General features: G+C 43.6%; 1 protein-coding gene across 2 annotated transcripts in view; it reads left to right on the forward strand.

Annotated features, from left to right (window-relative positions):
• The window catches only part of ABHD6 (abhydrolase domain containing 6, acylglycerol lipase), a 53,281-nt gene that overhangs the window by 12,438 nt on the left and 26,779 nt on the right, over nucleotides 1-14,064 (forward strand). Inside the window, exons 2-3 of one of the 2 annotated variants that reach the window (XM_047096598.1) lie at nucleotides 55-119; nucleotides 7,325-7,476. In XM_047096598.1, coding sequence (XP_046952554.1) covers nucleotides 7,358-7,476 — 119 coding nt within the window. In that variant the 5' untranslated portion in view covers nucleotides 55-119; nucleotides 7,325-7,357. The remainder of the gene's footprint in view (nucleotides 1-54; nucleotides 120-7,324; nucleotides 7,477-14,064) is intronic. The other variant, XM_047096599.1, reaches the window with a different exon arrangement.

A 14,064-nucleotide genomic window follows, 5' to 3' on the forward strand; every position in this document is an offset into this window, starting at 1 on the left:
TTCACCTTCTCATTACGATTTAATGCTTTGTCATTTTCTTTCTTGTGATTCCAGAATCTCATTTTCAGCTTCTGTCAGAGCCAGGAGCAGTTGGGAGAGAAGGCTGTGTTCTTTGAAGAGTGAGTATGGCTTTTTAACACTGTTGCTTGGAAGGAAGGAAGGAAGGAAGGAAGGAAGGAAGGAAGGAAGGAAGGAAGGAAAGAAGGAAGGAAGGAAGGAAGGAAGGAAGGAAGGAAGGAAGGAAGAAAAAGAAAGAAAGAAAAGAAAAGAAAAGAAAAGAAAAGAAAAGAAAAGAAAAGAAGGCAGCTTTTAAAGAGCCTGAGGCTCCTCTATAAGCCCCCAAAAAACCCCTCTCCAGGCCAACCTGCAGTGGTGATTTCTCTGGTTCAGTGGTCTGGGGGGAGGAGATTGGGCACCTGCAGGTTAGATACATACCCAGAAGCCCCCTATGGACAGTTCTCAGAGTGTGCCAGGAGGAGGGTACGAAGCTTGGAGGTCTAGAAGAACTGAGCCTTTGGGAACCAAGATGCACACCCGGGGAGTGTGATACTCGAATCAGCCCCAAAGGCAGAGAGGCAGAGAGGTTCATCTGGCAGCCAGGACATGGGAGTGTTCCACATGAAGGGGGCAGCCTGGGGAAAGACAAAGCATGAGGCTGTGCAGGGCTGGCATGGGGACGGGAGTTGGTTATTTGGGGTGCAGGCAGAGATGTGGGAGTTGGCCCAGGAAGTTGGGTTGGGATCATATCAAGTAGTCTGAGTTCACATTAGACCTGGGCAGCCTAATGCATGATGTGAGTTGTGAAGATTCCCCTGGCAACTAGTGTTAGGGATGTGACAGAATGGGAGCAAGAAGAAAGGATGACCCGGACCCAGTGTGGTGGCTGAGGGAGCTGTGATCTGTCTCACACCTGGTATCTCACACCCAGTGGGAATTTTTCTTCCCACCCAACATTCCTAGTAAATGTGGAACCAGATTGGCCTAAGGAATTGGTTGCAAGAGGCTTTCAGGGGTATAGACCCTCTAAAGCTGTGCTGTCCAATATGGACAGCTCCTTTTACTATGTGGCTACCGTGCACTTAAAATGTGACAGGTGTGAGTGTAGAACTGAACTCTGAATTTTATTTAATTAATTTAAATTTAAATAGTCATGTATTGAACGGCATAGTTTGTCTAGACTCACAAGTTGGCTTCAGTGCTGGCACCTCTCCACCTGTGCATTAACAGGAGTAGAGGGGGACATAGGAAGAGTGAAAGATGTATCACAGTCTGGGAAGCTAGATGGATGGGCACAAATGAATGAATCAGGAGAAGGGGGAGAGATGTGGGACTTCTGAGTCATGTGGTAGTCAAAAGGCTTTTGGAAAAGTCTGGAAGGGGGTACTGGCCAGGCATGTTGAGTTTGGAATTCCCTAAAGAAGGGAATGGTGGAGGAGGATGTAGGGATGGAGAGCTGTCCGAGGAAGACAGTGAGGAGAGCATTATGGGAATATCAGGGGACAGAGTGAGGAGAGCATCGTGGGAATATCCAGTGGAGAGAGTGAGGAGAGCACCATGGGAATATCTAGGGGGAGAGAGAGGAGAACATCTCAGAATCCAGACCCCGCATGCTGGTTTCAACAGCAGGGCTGTGAGAGCTGCAAAGCCAGACTGAGGGGGGCAGAGTTGGGCACCTCACAGCAGTATTCCTGGGGGTCATGCCACACTTTCAGTGATGCCTCAGCAAGCTTAACTGCTTGTTGGGAAATTTCAGTGTGATTTTCTTCCAGGATGAAGATGATATGTATGATAAGAGTTAGAACTGGCCGTTTCTTGAATTATTGTGTCCTCAGTCCTGGGGCTTCCACGTAAGAGGATCTTTTTCTAACTGTTGATCATTAGTGATAGTTTTGAGGGATTGGTTTATCTTGACAAGGGCCTAGTTTCAGAAAGCAGCATTGGGTAGATGCAACAATCTTTAAGAGCTTGGATAGTATATTCAGATTTTAGGAGCTTAGTGTTTCCCTAACGGAAAACATTGGAGAAAGCATTTTCATATTGCTGAATTAAGGGAAAAAATTGTAAGCGGCACTGGGAAGTTTTTTAAAAGATACCAGCAGGAATAGGGTAATAAATTAATGGGTAACTTATAAAGTTAGCATGTTACTTGCTCTTAAAACAGTTCTAGAGAAGTGCAAAGAGCGCCAATGGGGACATTGGACCCCCTGCCTTGTGCATAGTGGATGCACAGTGAATCCTGCAGCCAGAAAACCCTGAGAGAAAACCAACAGAGCATGAACCAGGGACATCTGTAGGATTGGTTTGAAATAAAGACCATTCTGTTCGCCAGCCAGGTGACCTGTGGGGCACTTTAAAATTCTTTAAGCCTTAGTTTCTCCATCTTTAAAGTGGGAGAGGGGCTCCTGGGTGGCTCAGTCGGTTTGGCTCAGGTCATGATCCCAGGACTGTGGGATCAAGTCCTGTGTCGGGCTCCATGCCGAGTGTGGAGCCTGCTTCAAATTCTCTCTCTCCCTCTGCCCTCCCCCACTCACTCATAAATAAATAAATAAATAAACAAATAAGAAAATACTTATCAAAAAATAAAGTGGGAGAAATGCTTTCTACCTCATAATGTTGTGAGGGATGAGATGAGAGGATGTATATGAACTGCCTGTGTGGGGCGTGGTTTACAGTAGTTATTTAGTAGGTGGAGGTTGTCAGTCTTGTATCTTTGGCTGTGATGGTCCTGGTTATTACTGTTGCTATTGTTGTTACAATAATCATTATTTTGAAGAGACCAGAACTTTAGTCTGTCAGACTTGATGGTGTATGAGTAAAATATCTAGGGAAAGGCAAGATTCTTTGAAAGTGTCTCACATTCTGTTTTCTCTTGGAATTCTGCTTTGTACCCTGAGATTAAGGTGTTAGAACTCAGGATTCCCAGTTTTCCAAATCAGTGAGAATGTGAAAAGACAGTCGTGACACATCATGCCTTACTCCTAGCCCCCAGACGAGGGACTTTGAGATGCAACGTTTGTTTATGTGGATCCACTGGTGTCTCCTCTATCCAATCAGTCTTCATCCCTGTGTTCAGAGATACAGGCCCTACATGCACAGCTTGGATGCTAACAGGAGGAGGCCGGATGGCAGGCTCAGTCTGGGGTGTGAGCCTGTGTGACTCTCCCTGGTGTCAGAACGGACAGCTCTCTTCCTAATGGAGCTTCTCTTCGCCCTGTGCCACAAGGCCACGGAGGTCATTGTCCTTAACACTGGGGTGCCTTGCTTTCACACAACAGATACATAAAACGAGTGCAATTTTTTTTTCTCTTTTTCAATCTTTTTCAAGAATTCGGGCAATAAGCATTGTCAAGCCACAGATATTTGCCTGGTACTGTTTTAGGTTCTGGGAACATGTAACAGGGAGTAAGATTCTTGAGGGGGCAAGCCAGATCCTACTCTTTAATTGCCTGGTATAATTTGAGAAATGTTTTAAGTCTGAGTAGGAGAAGACAGAAGAGGTGATTTGGATGAGTGTTCTTATTTAATAGTTGAGGAAACCAAGCTCTCTTCCTGGTAGAGAGGCAGTGGGAATGTGCCCCCCCTCAGCCTGGTTGGCGCCCGAGCCATTCATGTGTCACCATTATGATTTTCACCAGACCTATATATCGCCTACTGTGCATTTTTCTTTAAGTTGACTCCTTTTAACTTAATTTTAAAAATTAATTTTCATAAATTGAAAGCATCCCTCTACTTGCTAGATGGAATGCTGGCCCATTCACGAAGGGCTTAATATTAGATCTTAAAAAAAAATAAGGAAGGAAGGAAGGAAGAGGAAGGAGGGAAAAAAATCAACACAAAGAAACCATGTAATTAAGTAGCTAGTTACTGTTGCTTGCAGGAGGGGAAGGCTTACAGAGGTGTTTAATAACACCATACTGAGAATTTCTCTTTGACCTAGACAGAACTGAATAAGAACTGAAAGCTGATTTCTCTGTATGCGTGTCAGTGTTATGTTACCCAGTTAATGCTGTGTAGCCCTGAGCATTATTCAGTATTCTCCTGCTCCCTAACGTCATCTTGCAAGCAAACATCAATTGTATGGGCCCCATCCTTTGGGAAATTCCACTCTCCACCCCTTAGTTGACTTTCAGTCATTGGCGGTTCCAGGTTCACAAGGTTTCAGTTTTCCTGTCTCCAGACTCTCCTTTGGGTACAATAGAGTATCCTATAAACAAACCTCAGCAGGGTAGGAGAGCTTCCTTTTTAAAGAAAGGCTGGGGTAAGTCCTCTTTAAAATGAAGGATGATGCAGAGGTAGGGATCGTCACTTCCTCCTTATGTATACTATGTGTGTAGAAGAGTCAGAAAGCATTAGTTTCGGGGCACCTGTGTGGCTCAGTCAGTTAAGCGTCCGACTCTTGATTTGGGCTTAGGTCATGATCTCACGGTTTATTTTGCTTTAACAAAACAGAGACTGCTTGGGATTCTCTCTCTCCCTCTCTTTCTGCCCATCCCCCCTTATGCATGCTCTCTCTCAAAAATAAATACGTTTTTAAAAAAGGAAGGAAGGAAGCAAGCAAGCAAGCATTAGTTTCTTCACCCGGGGCCTGTCCATATTTGACCTGTTCAGGGAAAGTGTACAACAGGCTTCTCTGTAAGTCCATGCCTTACTAAATTCATCGGGCTAGGGGTGCCTGGGTGCTAAGTGGGTTAAGCATTTGACTTCTGCTCAGGTCATGATCTCACGGTCCGTGGGTTCAAGCCCCGTGTCAGGCTCTGTGCTGATCCCGGAGCCTGTTTCAGATTCCATGTCTCCTTCTCTCTCTGCCCCTTCCCTTCTCAGGCTTTGTCTCTCTCTGTCTTGCAAAAATAAATAAAATGTTAAAATTTTTTTTCTTTAATTGGTCAGGCTCTACAAAAACTCCTAATTAGAAGTTCATTCTGCAATTAAATGGGAGGTGGAGCCGGATAAAACTTTCCCCCAAAGTGATGGAGAGGTCCATAACAGGCATTGGCAAAGCCATGATGCCTCTTTTTGATGATTAGACCTTGGGGCTACCATCCCCAGTGTCAGGGTCAGTGAAATAATGGCTTTGGGCATAAAATGTTCTAGTTCCTAGTCAAAAGGAACATCATGTAATTAACCTCCTGCAGCTCAGGAATCGGAATTCATAGTAACCCTCAGCAGTTTTTAGGGACTTTGTGTGATTTGGAAAAGTCCTCTTGAAGGTGACAGTTCCTATTTTCATTGACTCTTTTGTGACCAATGTTCAAACAGATTTCTAAAATTCTCTTCAGTCTGAAAGTAATTTGCTTACCCCTTGACAGTGAGGCCTTTTTAGCATGGTAAATTGTACCCTGCGTTAAATAGGTGACTCCTCCAGGGAGTTTTGTAATTACTGAAAGAAAAAAGTCAGCTCTCTTACAGCATCATTGGGAATGGTTGATTGTCCCCAAAACAAACAGGACTGAGCCCGTTTTGTAACTTAGTTTTTCATTCATTCATTTGCACCGTATTTGTGTCCTGTACTATTCTTGGGGCGCTGAGAAAGAACATACGGACTGGCCTGACCCTCAAGGAGCTCTAGTTCTAGGAGAAAACAGGCCAGTGACTTAAGTGTGCTGAAAAGTGTTTATAGTGATTGAGAAGCTGAGAGGCCAGTTGAATCAGAAACACAGACAGTGCTTCTGCCCCTGAGAGGGCTTTCATTCCTGCAGATTCAGCATGGTACCCACAAAGAGCCTGTGCGTGTGACTAAGAACCATCTAACCCACCTATATATTCGTCTGTCTCCTCCACTTCCCCCTAGACTGTGAGGGGCTTGTTTCACCAACCCCTTGTAGAGGACAGAACATAAATGGAGATGCCATAGCTTCATGGAGAAATTAGGAGTGATGACAAGTGTAGGTATTTAACAGCAGAGAGCTTATGAAGATTGAAAAAAAGGCCATTAAAAAAAAATTAGACGACGTATAGCATGGTGCAGAGGGGGTGGGTCCAAGGAGAAACCTGTTTTGTAATCTTGATTCAACCGGCTGAGTGACTTTGGGCAAGTTACTTAGCCTCTCTGTGCCTTACTTTTCCCAGCCTATAAAATGAAATAAAACACCCTGCCTGTTTGACAGGACTGGTGTGCTATACCAAGGGTTGATCACTTTCTGCCAGCAGGCCAAAGAGCCTGCAGCCTCTTTCTAACAAAGTCTTGTTGGAATAGTCACTCCCATTTATTGCATGCTGTGTCAGCCCTGCTCTCGGAGCTGGGGACACACGATAGTCCCTGCCCTCCTGGTGCTCCCATTCTAGCCTTCAGATGTGTTCATCTAGTCTTCAAGAAGACCTCAGAAAATACAGTGCAAATTCTACCGTTTTGATTTGTTCCCTCTTAACTTTTTATTGTATGGGACTTATTTTTGAATAGGCTATTATACATATATGTGATAATAACCAAAAGGTTTAAAAAGGTACATGGTAAAAAAACAAGTTTTCCTTCTATCCTTAACACCCCAGCTACTAGTTCCCCACCTTAGATGAACTGTTACTGATTTGTTAACACATCCTTTCCGTGATAGTAGCATTCACGCGCACACATAGATGGTTTCCATTTCTGTCTGTCTTTTAGGTTCTCTGTCCTAAGTTTTAATTTTTATTTATTTATTTTTAAAGTTTATTTATTTATTGGGGGGCAGGGGTAAAGAGAGGGAGAGAGAGAAAATCCCAAGCAGGCTGTGCACTGCCCGATGTGCAGAGCCTGATGCAAGGCTTAATTGACTAAGCTACCCAGGCACCCCTTAACTTTTAATTTTTAAAAATTGCAAACTTATAGAAAAGCTGAAAGAATATTACCATGTAACCTTCACCTGGATTCACCAGAGGTTAACATTTGCCACATTTGCTTTAATGTTCTCTCTTTTCCCCTTCCCCAGTGACTTTTTTTTCTCAATTTTTAAAAGTGAGTAGCAGAAATGAACATTGAGTAGCTGTTCTTCACCCCTTAATACTTCAGCAGACGTCTCCTAAGAGCAAAGATTTTCTACGTATAAACGTAACCACAATTTCATCGTCACACTCAAGAATTGTGTCACTGATACAGTAATGCCATCTCATATCTGTTCTCAGATTTCCGCCATTTGTTTTAACAACATCCTTTATAGCTTAAAAAAAAATTCAGGATCCTCTCAAGGATTCTTTATTATATTTAGTTGTTATGCCTATTTAGATTTTTTGAGCACTTGGTCAGCTTTTGTTTCCTCCTGACCTTAACCCTCATTCTGGGTCCTTCTCTCTTCCACTTTGCCTTTTCCCCTTTTCTCTTGAGACAGAGTTTCAATGCTGTGACTCTCTTTAGCCCTGCAGGTGTCTGCCAGCCTTAAAGAGCAGGATGGATCTTGATGTGGTCAACATGTTTGTGATCGCAGGTGGGACGCTGGCCCTCCCCATCCTGGCATTTGTAGCCTCATTTCTCCTTTGGCCGTCAGCGCTGATAAAGATCTATTACTGGTAAGTTAATTTTATAATTGAAGTATTCAAGAGTATCATAATAATAGTGTCATCTTCTCTGGTGGTGACTTTTGCCCTTTTGGTGGTGGTGGTTCAACATTTTACCATGAACTATTTCAAATATACAGAAAAGTTCAAAGATGTCCTGTTTTGAGTTTGGGGACTATTCTTGAAGAATTGGTGGTAACTCCTCACCAGGTAAATTCTTTCTGGTTTCTGATAGTATCTTTGCCTGGGAGGCTGCCCTCACTCCCAAAGTCACTGATTCTGTCTGCAGGCAAGAATTGTGCATGTTTATGGGAGCTCCTTTGATATTTTCTTGGTCATTGGATTCTTACATTTTTTTTGTTTATGTATTTTTGAGAGAAAGAGACATAAAGTGTGATGGGGGAGGGGCAGAGAGAGGGAGACACAGAATCTGAAGCAGGCTCCAGTCTCTGAGCTGTCAGCACAGCGCCTGACAAGGGGCTCAGACCATGAGCTGTGAGACCATGACCTGAGCCAAAGTCGGACGCTTAATTGACTGAGCCACCCAGTCCCCCATCTTGGCCATTGGATGCTAACCCAGTGATATCCTGACCGGTGTAGAGGTGTGCACTGAAAAATGAATTAGAAAGACCAGGGCCAAGGAGATGGCCTGGGTGGGACAGAATGGTTTTAGATATGTTCTAAACATGTTCATTAGTAAAGTGACAGAAAGAAAAAGAAGTTTCCAAAATTTTTATCATTCTTGTACCATCTTTATGATTCTTGTCCTATCTGTATAACATCTCTACTTTCCTTTTGTATTTTCTTTAGAGTTGAGTCCCTCTTTTTACCTTAAATCAATTTAAGAGTGATCTCAATATCACTACTGTAAAGCAGAAATTTCTGTTTGCTGTACTTGCCATAAATAGTAAATTAATATTAAAAAATTAAATAAGCACAATGTCCTTAAACAGTGTTTTAATTCTACCCTACCAAAAATACGGCCACTCCTTTCTCTTTGTTACAAAGTCTAGAGAGGTGTGAAAGATACGGCAGCCCGAACACAGCCTTCCTCGCTGATGGAATCAGAAGATTAACAGTGAAGGGAGATTTGCTTTCTCATGATGTGCTTCAGTGGTTTTTCATGCCATGGTCCATTTACCAAATAAAATCACCCCTCGTGCCCAGTGGTTGTGTCCCCTGGTGAAGGCAGTACTGAAATAGACCTGGTTCCTCTCTGTGCTGCCGGGAAAAGTGAAGCACAAGGAGATTTAACCAGGACCCTGGCGGTTAGAATTGCCTTCCAGGCACGGAGAAAAGAATGCAGGGAGGTTGAGCTTGTGCCCTTTATCTGCTCTCCTTTCCGGCTCCCTTTTGTTTCATTAGCGTGTGGAATTTTCCGCCTGCCAGCCAGGCTCTGATCCTTGAAAAGAAGCTAATTGAACAGAAGGGAGCTTTTCATCCCGTGCTCTCCGTCTCCTTCTTGGAGGAGGGTGCAGTGGTGGTGACCCTTTCAGAGGGTCACCCGGGACGTACCTCTGCAATGACGGAGCTGAGATTCTGGCCACTTAAGTGCCATTGCCCTGCAGCATTGGCAGCAGGGTTCCTTTGGGGCTAAGGCTCCCGTGTGACCCCTGACAAGGAGAGGCCAGGGTTGTGTACCCCTTGTGGCCCTGCAGAGGCACCATGGACCTCCGCACACAAATGCCATCTTTCTTAAATCAAGGCAGAGAATGCAGTTCAGTGATGTGGCCTGTAACTGTGGATATGGCTACATACAGAGGTGTGATTATATAAAGGCTAATTCCACCCGCCACGTGCAGAAATCCCACTCCATGCCGCATAATCCCTCAACCTCCAAACTCCTTCAAGGAGAGGGCTTTTCAGGGTCAAGACGGTCAGAATAATTTTGACATTTGACCTCATAGCAAATAATTCACTTTTTTATTGAGTTATAATTCGCATAACATAAAAATCACCATTTTAAAGTGTATATAATTCAGTAGTTTTAATATATTCGCAGCGTTGTGGTGCCTGGATGGCTCAGTCAGAACAGCTTGTGACGCTTGATCTTGGGGTCGCGAGTTTGAGTCCCACGTTGGGTATAGAGATTACTAAAAAAAAATAAAAAATAAAAACTTAAAAAAATATATATCTATTCACAGGGTTGTGTACCTGTTACCACCAAATAATTCCGTAGCATTTTCATCTTCCCAAAAGGAATCCCCATAACTGTTCACAGTCACTCAGAGTTTCCCCGTCCCTTCATTCCCTGGCAACTGTAACTGTTTTCTGTCCCTTTGGATTTGCCTGTTTTGGCCATCTCATATACGTGCGATCATACAGCTTGTGGCCCTTAATGTCTCATTTCTTTCACTTAGCATGTTTTCAAGTTTCATCCATGTTGTAGCATGTATCAGTACTTCATTCATTATTATGGCTGGATAATTATCCATTGTATGGTTATACACATATTATCTATTTAAATGGATGTTTGTGTAGTTCCCACTTTTTGGCTATTGCAAATAATGCCATATAGCAAATAATTCATTTTTATTAACAAATAATACCAGTAAAGCACTGAGAGGCCCCACAGAGCAGAACATTCAGTCTCTTATTAAATGACAGTGCAGAGGCATGTGATCTTAAAGCCTGCTCATGCCTGTCACTCGGCTTAGAGCTGTAGCCAGAGGACAAACACAGTGCTGCCCTTTATTTTATGTACTCAGGCACACAGGCCAAGAAGAAACCCAGCTGGTTGGAGAGAATGAAAATCCTAGAAAACCTTTTGGTTCATGCCAGGTCATGTTGGAACATGGGGGTTGTGATTATGGTACTAGAACCCATGATGCCATTGCGGAGAGCTGTCGGAAATCCTGTGAGTTGCTCCTCCCGCCCCACCGAAATGCACAGCCTGTTTCCTTCAACTCACCTCATTGCAGGTGACATTTACACAGTGGGTGTCATAGGATGAACAGCTTTACCGTGAGTCACTTATGTTCCTTAACCACAGTTATTTCTCCAAATGCCTTTAGTTGCTCAGCTGCCCATAATGACCACGGATGGATTCACTCTGCAGAGCTAGGTCAGCCAGGTTAATTGTCAGGGTCACTACGTGAACAGGAACAGCAGGCAGTAGAGGTAGCTGGGCGTCCCAAACACCCCAAGCTGCCCTGCCAGATGCCCATGAGGGTGTGGTGTAACCATCACAGCAGGCTGTCTCCTGGACTTCTCCCTGGGGTCTTCTGAGCCCCTTAGGGAACAGGAACAGGCATCCCCCGTAGACCATGGCTGGTCTTCAGAACAGCTCTCTCTATGACTCAGTGTCCCTGGAGCATGACGAGCCTGTCTGCATAGTGATGTGGACCATGGTCGCCCCTGTAGGAGGCATCAGATGCTTTGCTTTGAGTCAGCAGAGGACCACAATTAGAGGGGCTGGGGCCACTGTGGGTGACATCAGAGACAGCTCTTATTTTCATCAGGCCAAATATTAAGACTGTTCACAGGATGAAGGAGGGAGAGATCTTTAAAGATTTTTACTTCCCAAAGAAACTCAGTTGTGAAAGGAAGATAAGGAATTATAAATATAAGAGAAAAAAACGGACAAGAATTGAAAAAGAAAACTAACATTTTTTGCAGATGACATGATTGTGTTCACAGAAGTACAAAAGAATCTATAGATAAGTTGTTGGAATTAATAAATATTTGGCAAGATTGCTAAATATAAGGTAAGTAAACAAAAATCACTTATATTCTTATATGACAGCAACAAAAAAATAGAAAATGAAAAAAATTGTAATGATACTAATCACCATTGTATCAACAAATATAGAATACCGAATTTATCTTAAGAATAAATCTAAAGAACAATGTAGAAGGCCTCTGGACAGAAAAATACAAAGTACTAGAGGAATTCTGAAAGACCTAAAGTAATGGAGATGTAGACAGTATTTGTGAGTTGAAAGACTTTCTATCATAGGGATGTCAGATTTCCCTGAAATGATGTATAGATTCAATGTACACCCATTTAAAATCCCAGCAGGGTTTTTTTTTTTTAATGTAATTTAATAAACTGCTTCTTAAATGTATAAAGAAAAGTAAAGAGCCAGTTGAGCAAGAGTCTTTGTTCTCTTTAAAAAAAATTTTTTAACAGTGTGCCTGGGTGGCTCAGTTAGTTGAGCGTCCGACTTCAGTTCGGGTCATGATCTCACGGTTCATGAGTTTGAGCCCCGCATTGGGCCGCCTGCTGTCAGTACAGAGCCCACTTCGGATCTTCTGTCCCCCCCTCTCTCTGCTCCCTCCTCTCTCAAAAATAACTAAACATTTTTTAAAGTTTATTTATTTATTTTGAGAGAGACAGAGAGAGTGGGGAGGGGCAGAGAGAGAAGGGAGAGAGAGAATCCCGAGCAGGCTTTGCACTCTCAGCAGAGTCCAACACCAGGCTTGATCTCAGGAACCGTGAGATCATGACCTGAGCCACAGCCAAGAGTTAGATGCTTAACCAACTGAGCCCAGAGGTGCCCCAAGCAAGACAGTCTTGAAGAAGAACAATGCTAGATGATTTACATGACCAGCTGTCAAACCTAATTATAAAGCAACAGTAAGTCCAGGCTTTGTAAAGAAGGCATAAAGAGGGGCACCTGGGTGGCTCAGTCGGTTAAACGGCCGACTTCAGCTCAGGTCATGATCTTGCAGTCCGTGAATTCGAGCCCCGTGTCGGGCTCTGTGCTGACAGCTCAGAGCCTGGAGCCTGTTTCAGGTTCTGTGTCTCCCCCTCTCTCTGACCCTGCCCCGTTCATGCTCTGTCTGTCTCTGTCTCAAAAATAAATAAATGTTAAAAAAAAAAAAGGCATAAAGAAGGAAAGGGGCATAAAGAAGGAAAGGGGCATCTGGGTGTCTCAGTTTGTTGAGCACCTTGATTTCATCTCAGGTCATGATCCCAGGGTCATGGAATCGAGCCCTGCATTGGGCTCCATGCTCAGTGTGGAGCCTGCTTGAAATTGTCACCGTCTCTCTCCCTTGGCCCCCCCTCCCCTGCTTAAGATCTCTCTCTCTCTCTGTCTCTTTCTAAAAAAAAAAAAAAAAGAAGAAGAAGAGGAAGAAGAAGGACAAAAAAACCCAGTGGGACAGGAGAGCGCAGTGACAGATGCACATAGATACAGTCTCTTGAATTACGATAACGGTAGCACTGCTTTGCAGTGGGGAAAGGGGGCTGTGTCAACTTTTTATCCATCCGGAAAAAAAGTTAATCTTGACCTCTTTGGTAGGCAAAATTACAACAGCCCCACAAAGATCTACCTCTCTAGTCCCCAGAAACTGTGAATATGATGGCAAATCATTTCCATAGTTCTGTTGTATACAATTGACCTAAAGATAAGGAGATTATCCAAGGAGGCCTGATTGAATCATATCAGCCTTTAAAAGTGAAGGGGTGGGTGGGTGATAGGTATGAGGAGGGCACCTTTTGGGATGAGCACTGGGTGTTGTATGGAAACCAATTTGACAATAAATTTCATATATTGAAGAAAAAAAATAAAAGTGAAGGGGTTCAGGGGTGCCTGGGTGGCTCAGTCAGTTGAGCATCCGACTTTGGCTCCGGTCATGATCTCACACTTCACAAGTTTGAGCCCTCTGTTGGGCTCTGTGCTAGCAATTCAGAGCCTGGACCCTGCTTCAGATTCTGTCTCCTTCTCTCTCTGCCTCTCTCTCTCTCTCTCCCTCTCTCTCTCTCTCTCTCTCTCTCAAAAATAAACATTAAAAAGTGAAGGGGTTCAAAGCATGAGAAAGATTCAGTGCTATGGCTAGTTTGAAGTCGGAGAGGGCCCCATGAGAAGGAATGCCAGTGGACTCTGAGAGCAGACAGCCCCTGGCTGGCAGCCAGCAAGGCAGCAGGGATCTCAGTCCTAAACCACGAGGAACTGAATTCTGCTAATAACCTAAATAAGCTTAGAAGCTGATTCTTTCCCAGAGCTTCTAGATCAGTGCCAGCTGATGCCTTGATTTCAGCTTTGTGATACCTTCAGGAGAGAACTCTGGTAAGCTCACTCCTGACCCATAGAACTGTGAGCTAATAAATGAGTTTTTTTAAGCTGCTCAACTTGGTAATTTGTAATGTAGCAATAAAAAAGAATACGGCCTCATCTACAACCTTGTGCCATGCACAAAAATCAAATCCAGGTGGATTATAGATCTAAATGAAACAAAGCTTTTATAAGAAAGCATAGAAAAACCATGGGGTGCCTGGGTGGCTCAGTTGGTTACACGTTCACCTGTTGACTTTGACTCAGGTCATGATCTCATGGTTCATGGTATCAAGCCCCACGTTAGGCTTTGCACTGACAGTACAGAACCTGTTTGGGATTCTCTCTCCCCCTTTCTCTGTTCCTCCCCACTCGTGTGCTCTCTCTCTCTCAAAATAAATGAATAAATATTTTTTAAAAAAGAAAACATAGAAAGACCTCACAATATGGGGTATTAAAATGGCCAGTAAACATATGTAATGGTGCTCAACTTCTCTGGCCATAAGGGGAATTTAATAAATTAAAACCAAAATGAGATGCCATTTCACAGCCACCAGGACGGCTGAAGTGAAGCAAGCTGACTATAATTCCAAGTATTGGC

The sequence above is a fragment of the Lynx rufus genome, unplaced genomic scaffold, assembly GCF_022079265.1.
Source record: "Lynx rufus isolate CCGP_SWC_20201006 ecotype Redwood Valley unplaced genomic scaffold, mLynRuf1.p SCAF_4, whole genome shotgun sequence".
In the NCBI taxonomy this organism is placed as follows: domain Eukaryota; kingdom Metazoa; phylum Chordata; class Mammalia; order Carnivora; family Felidae; genus Lynx; species Lynx rufus.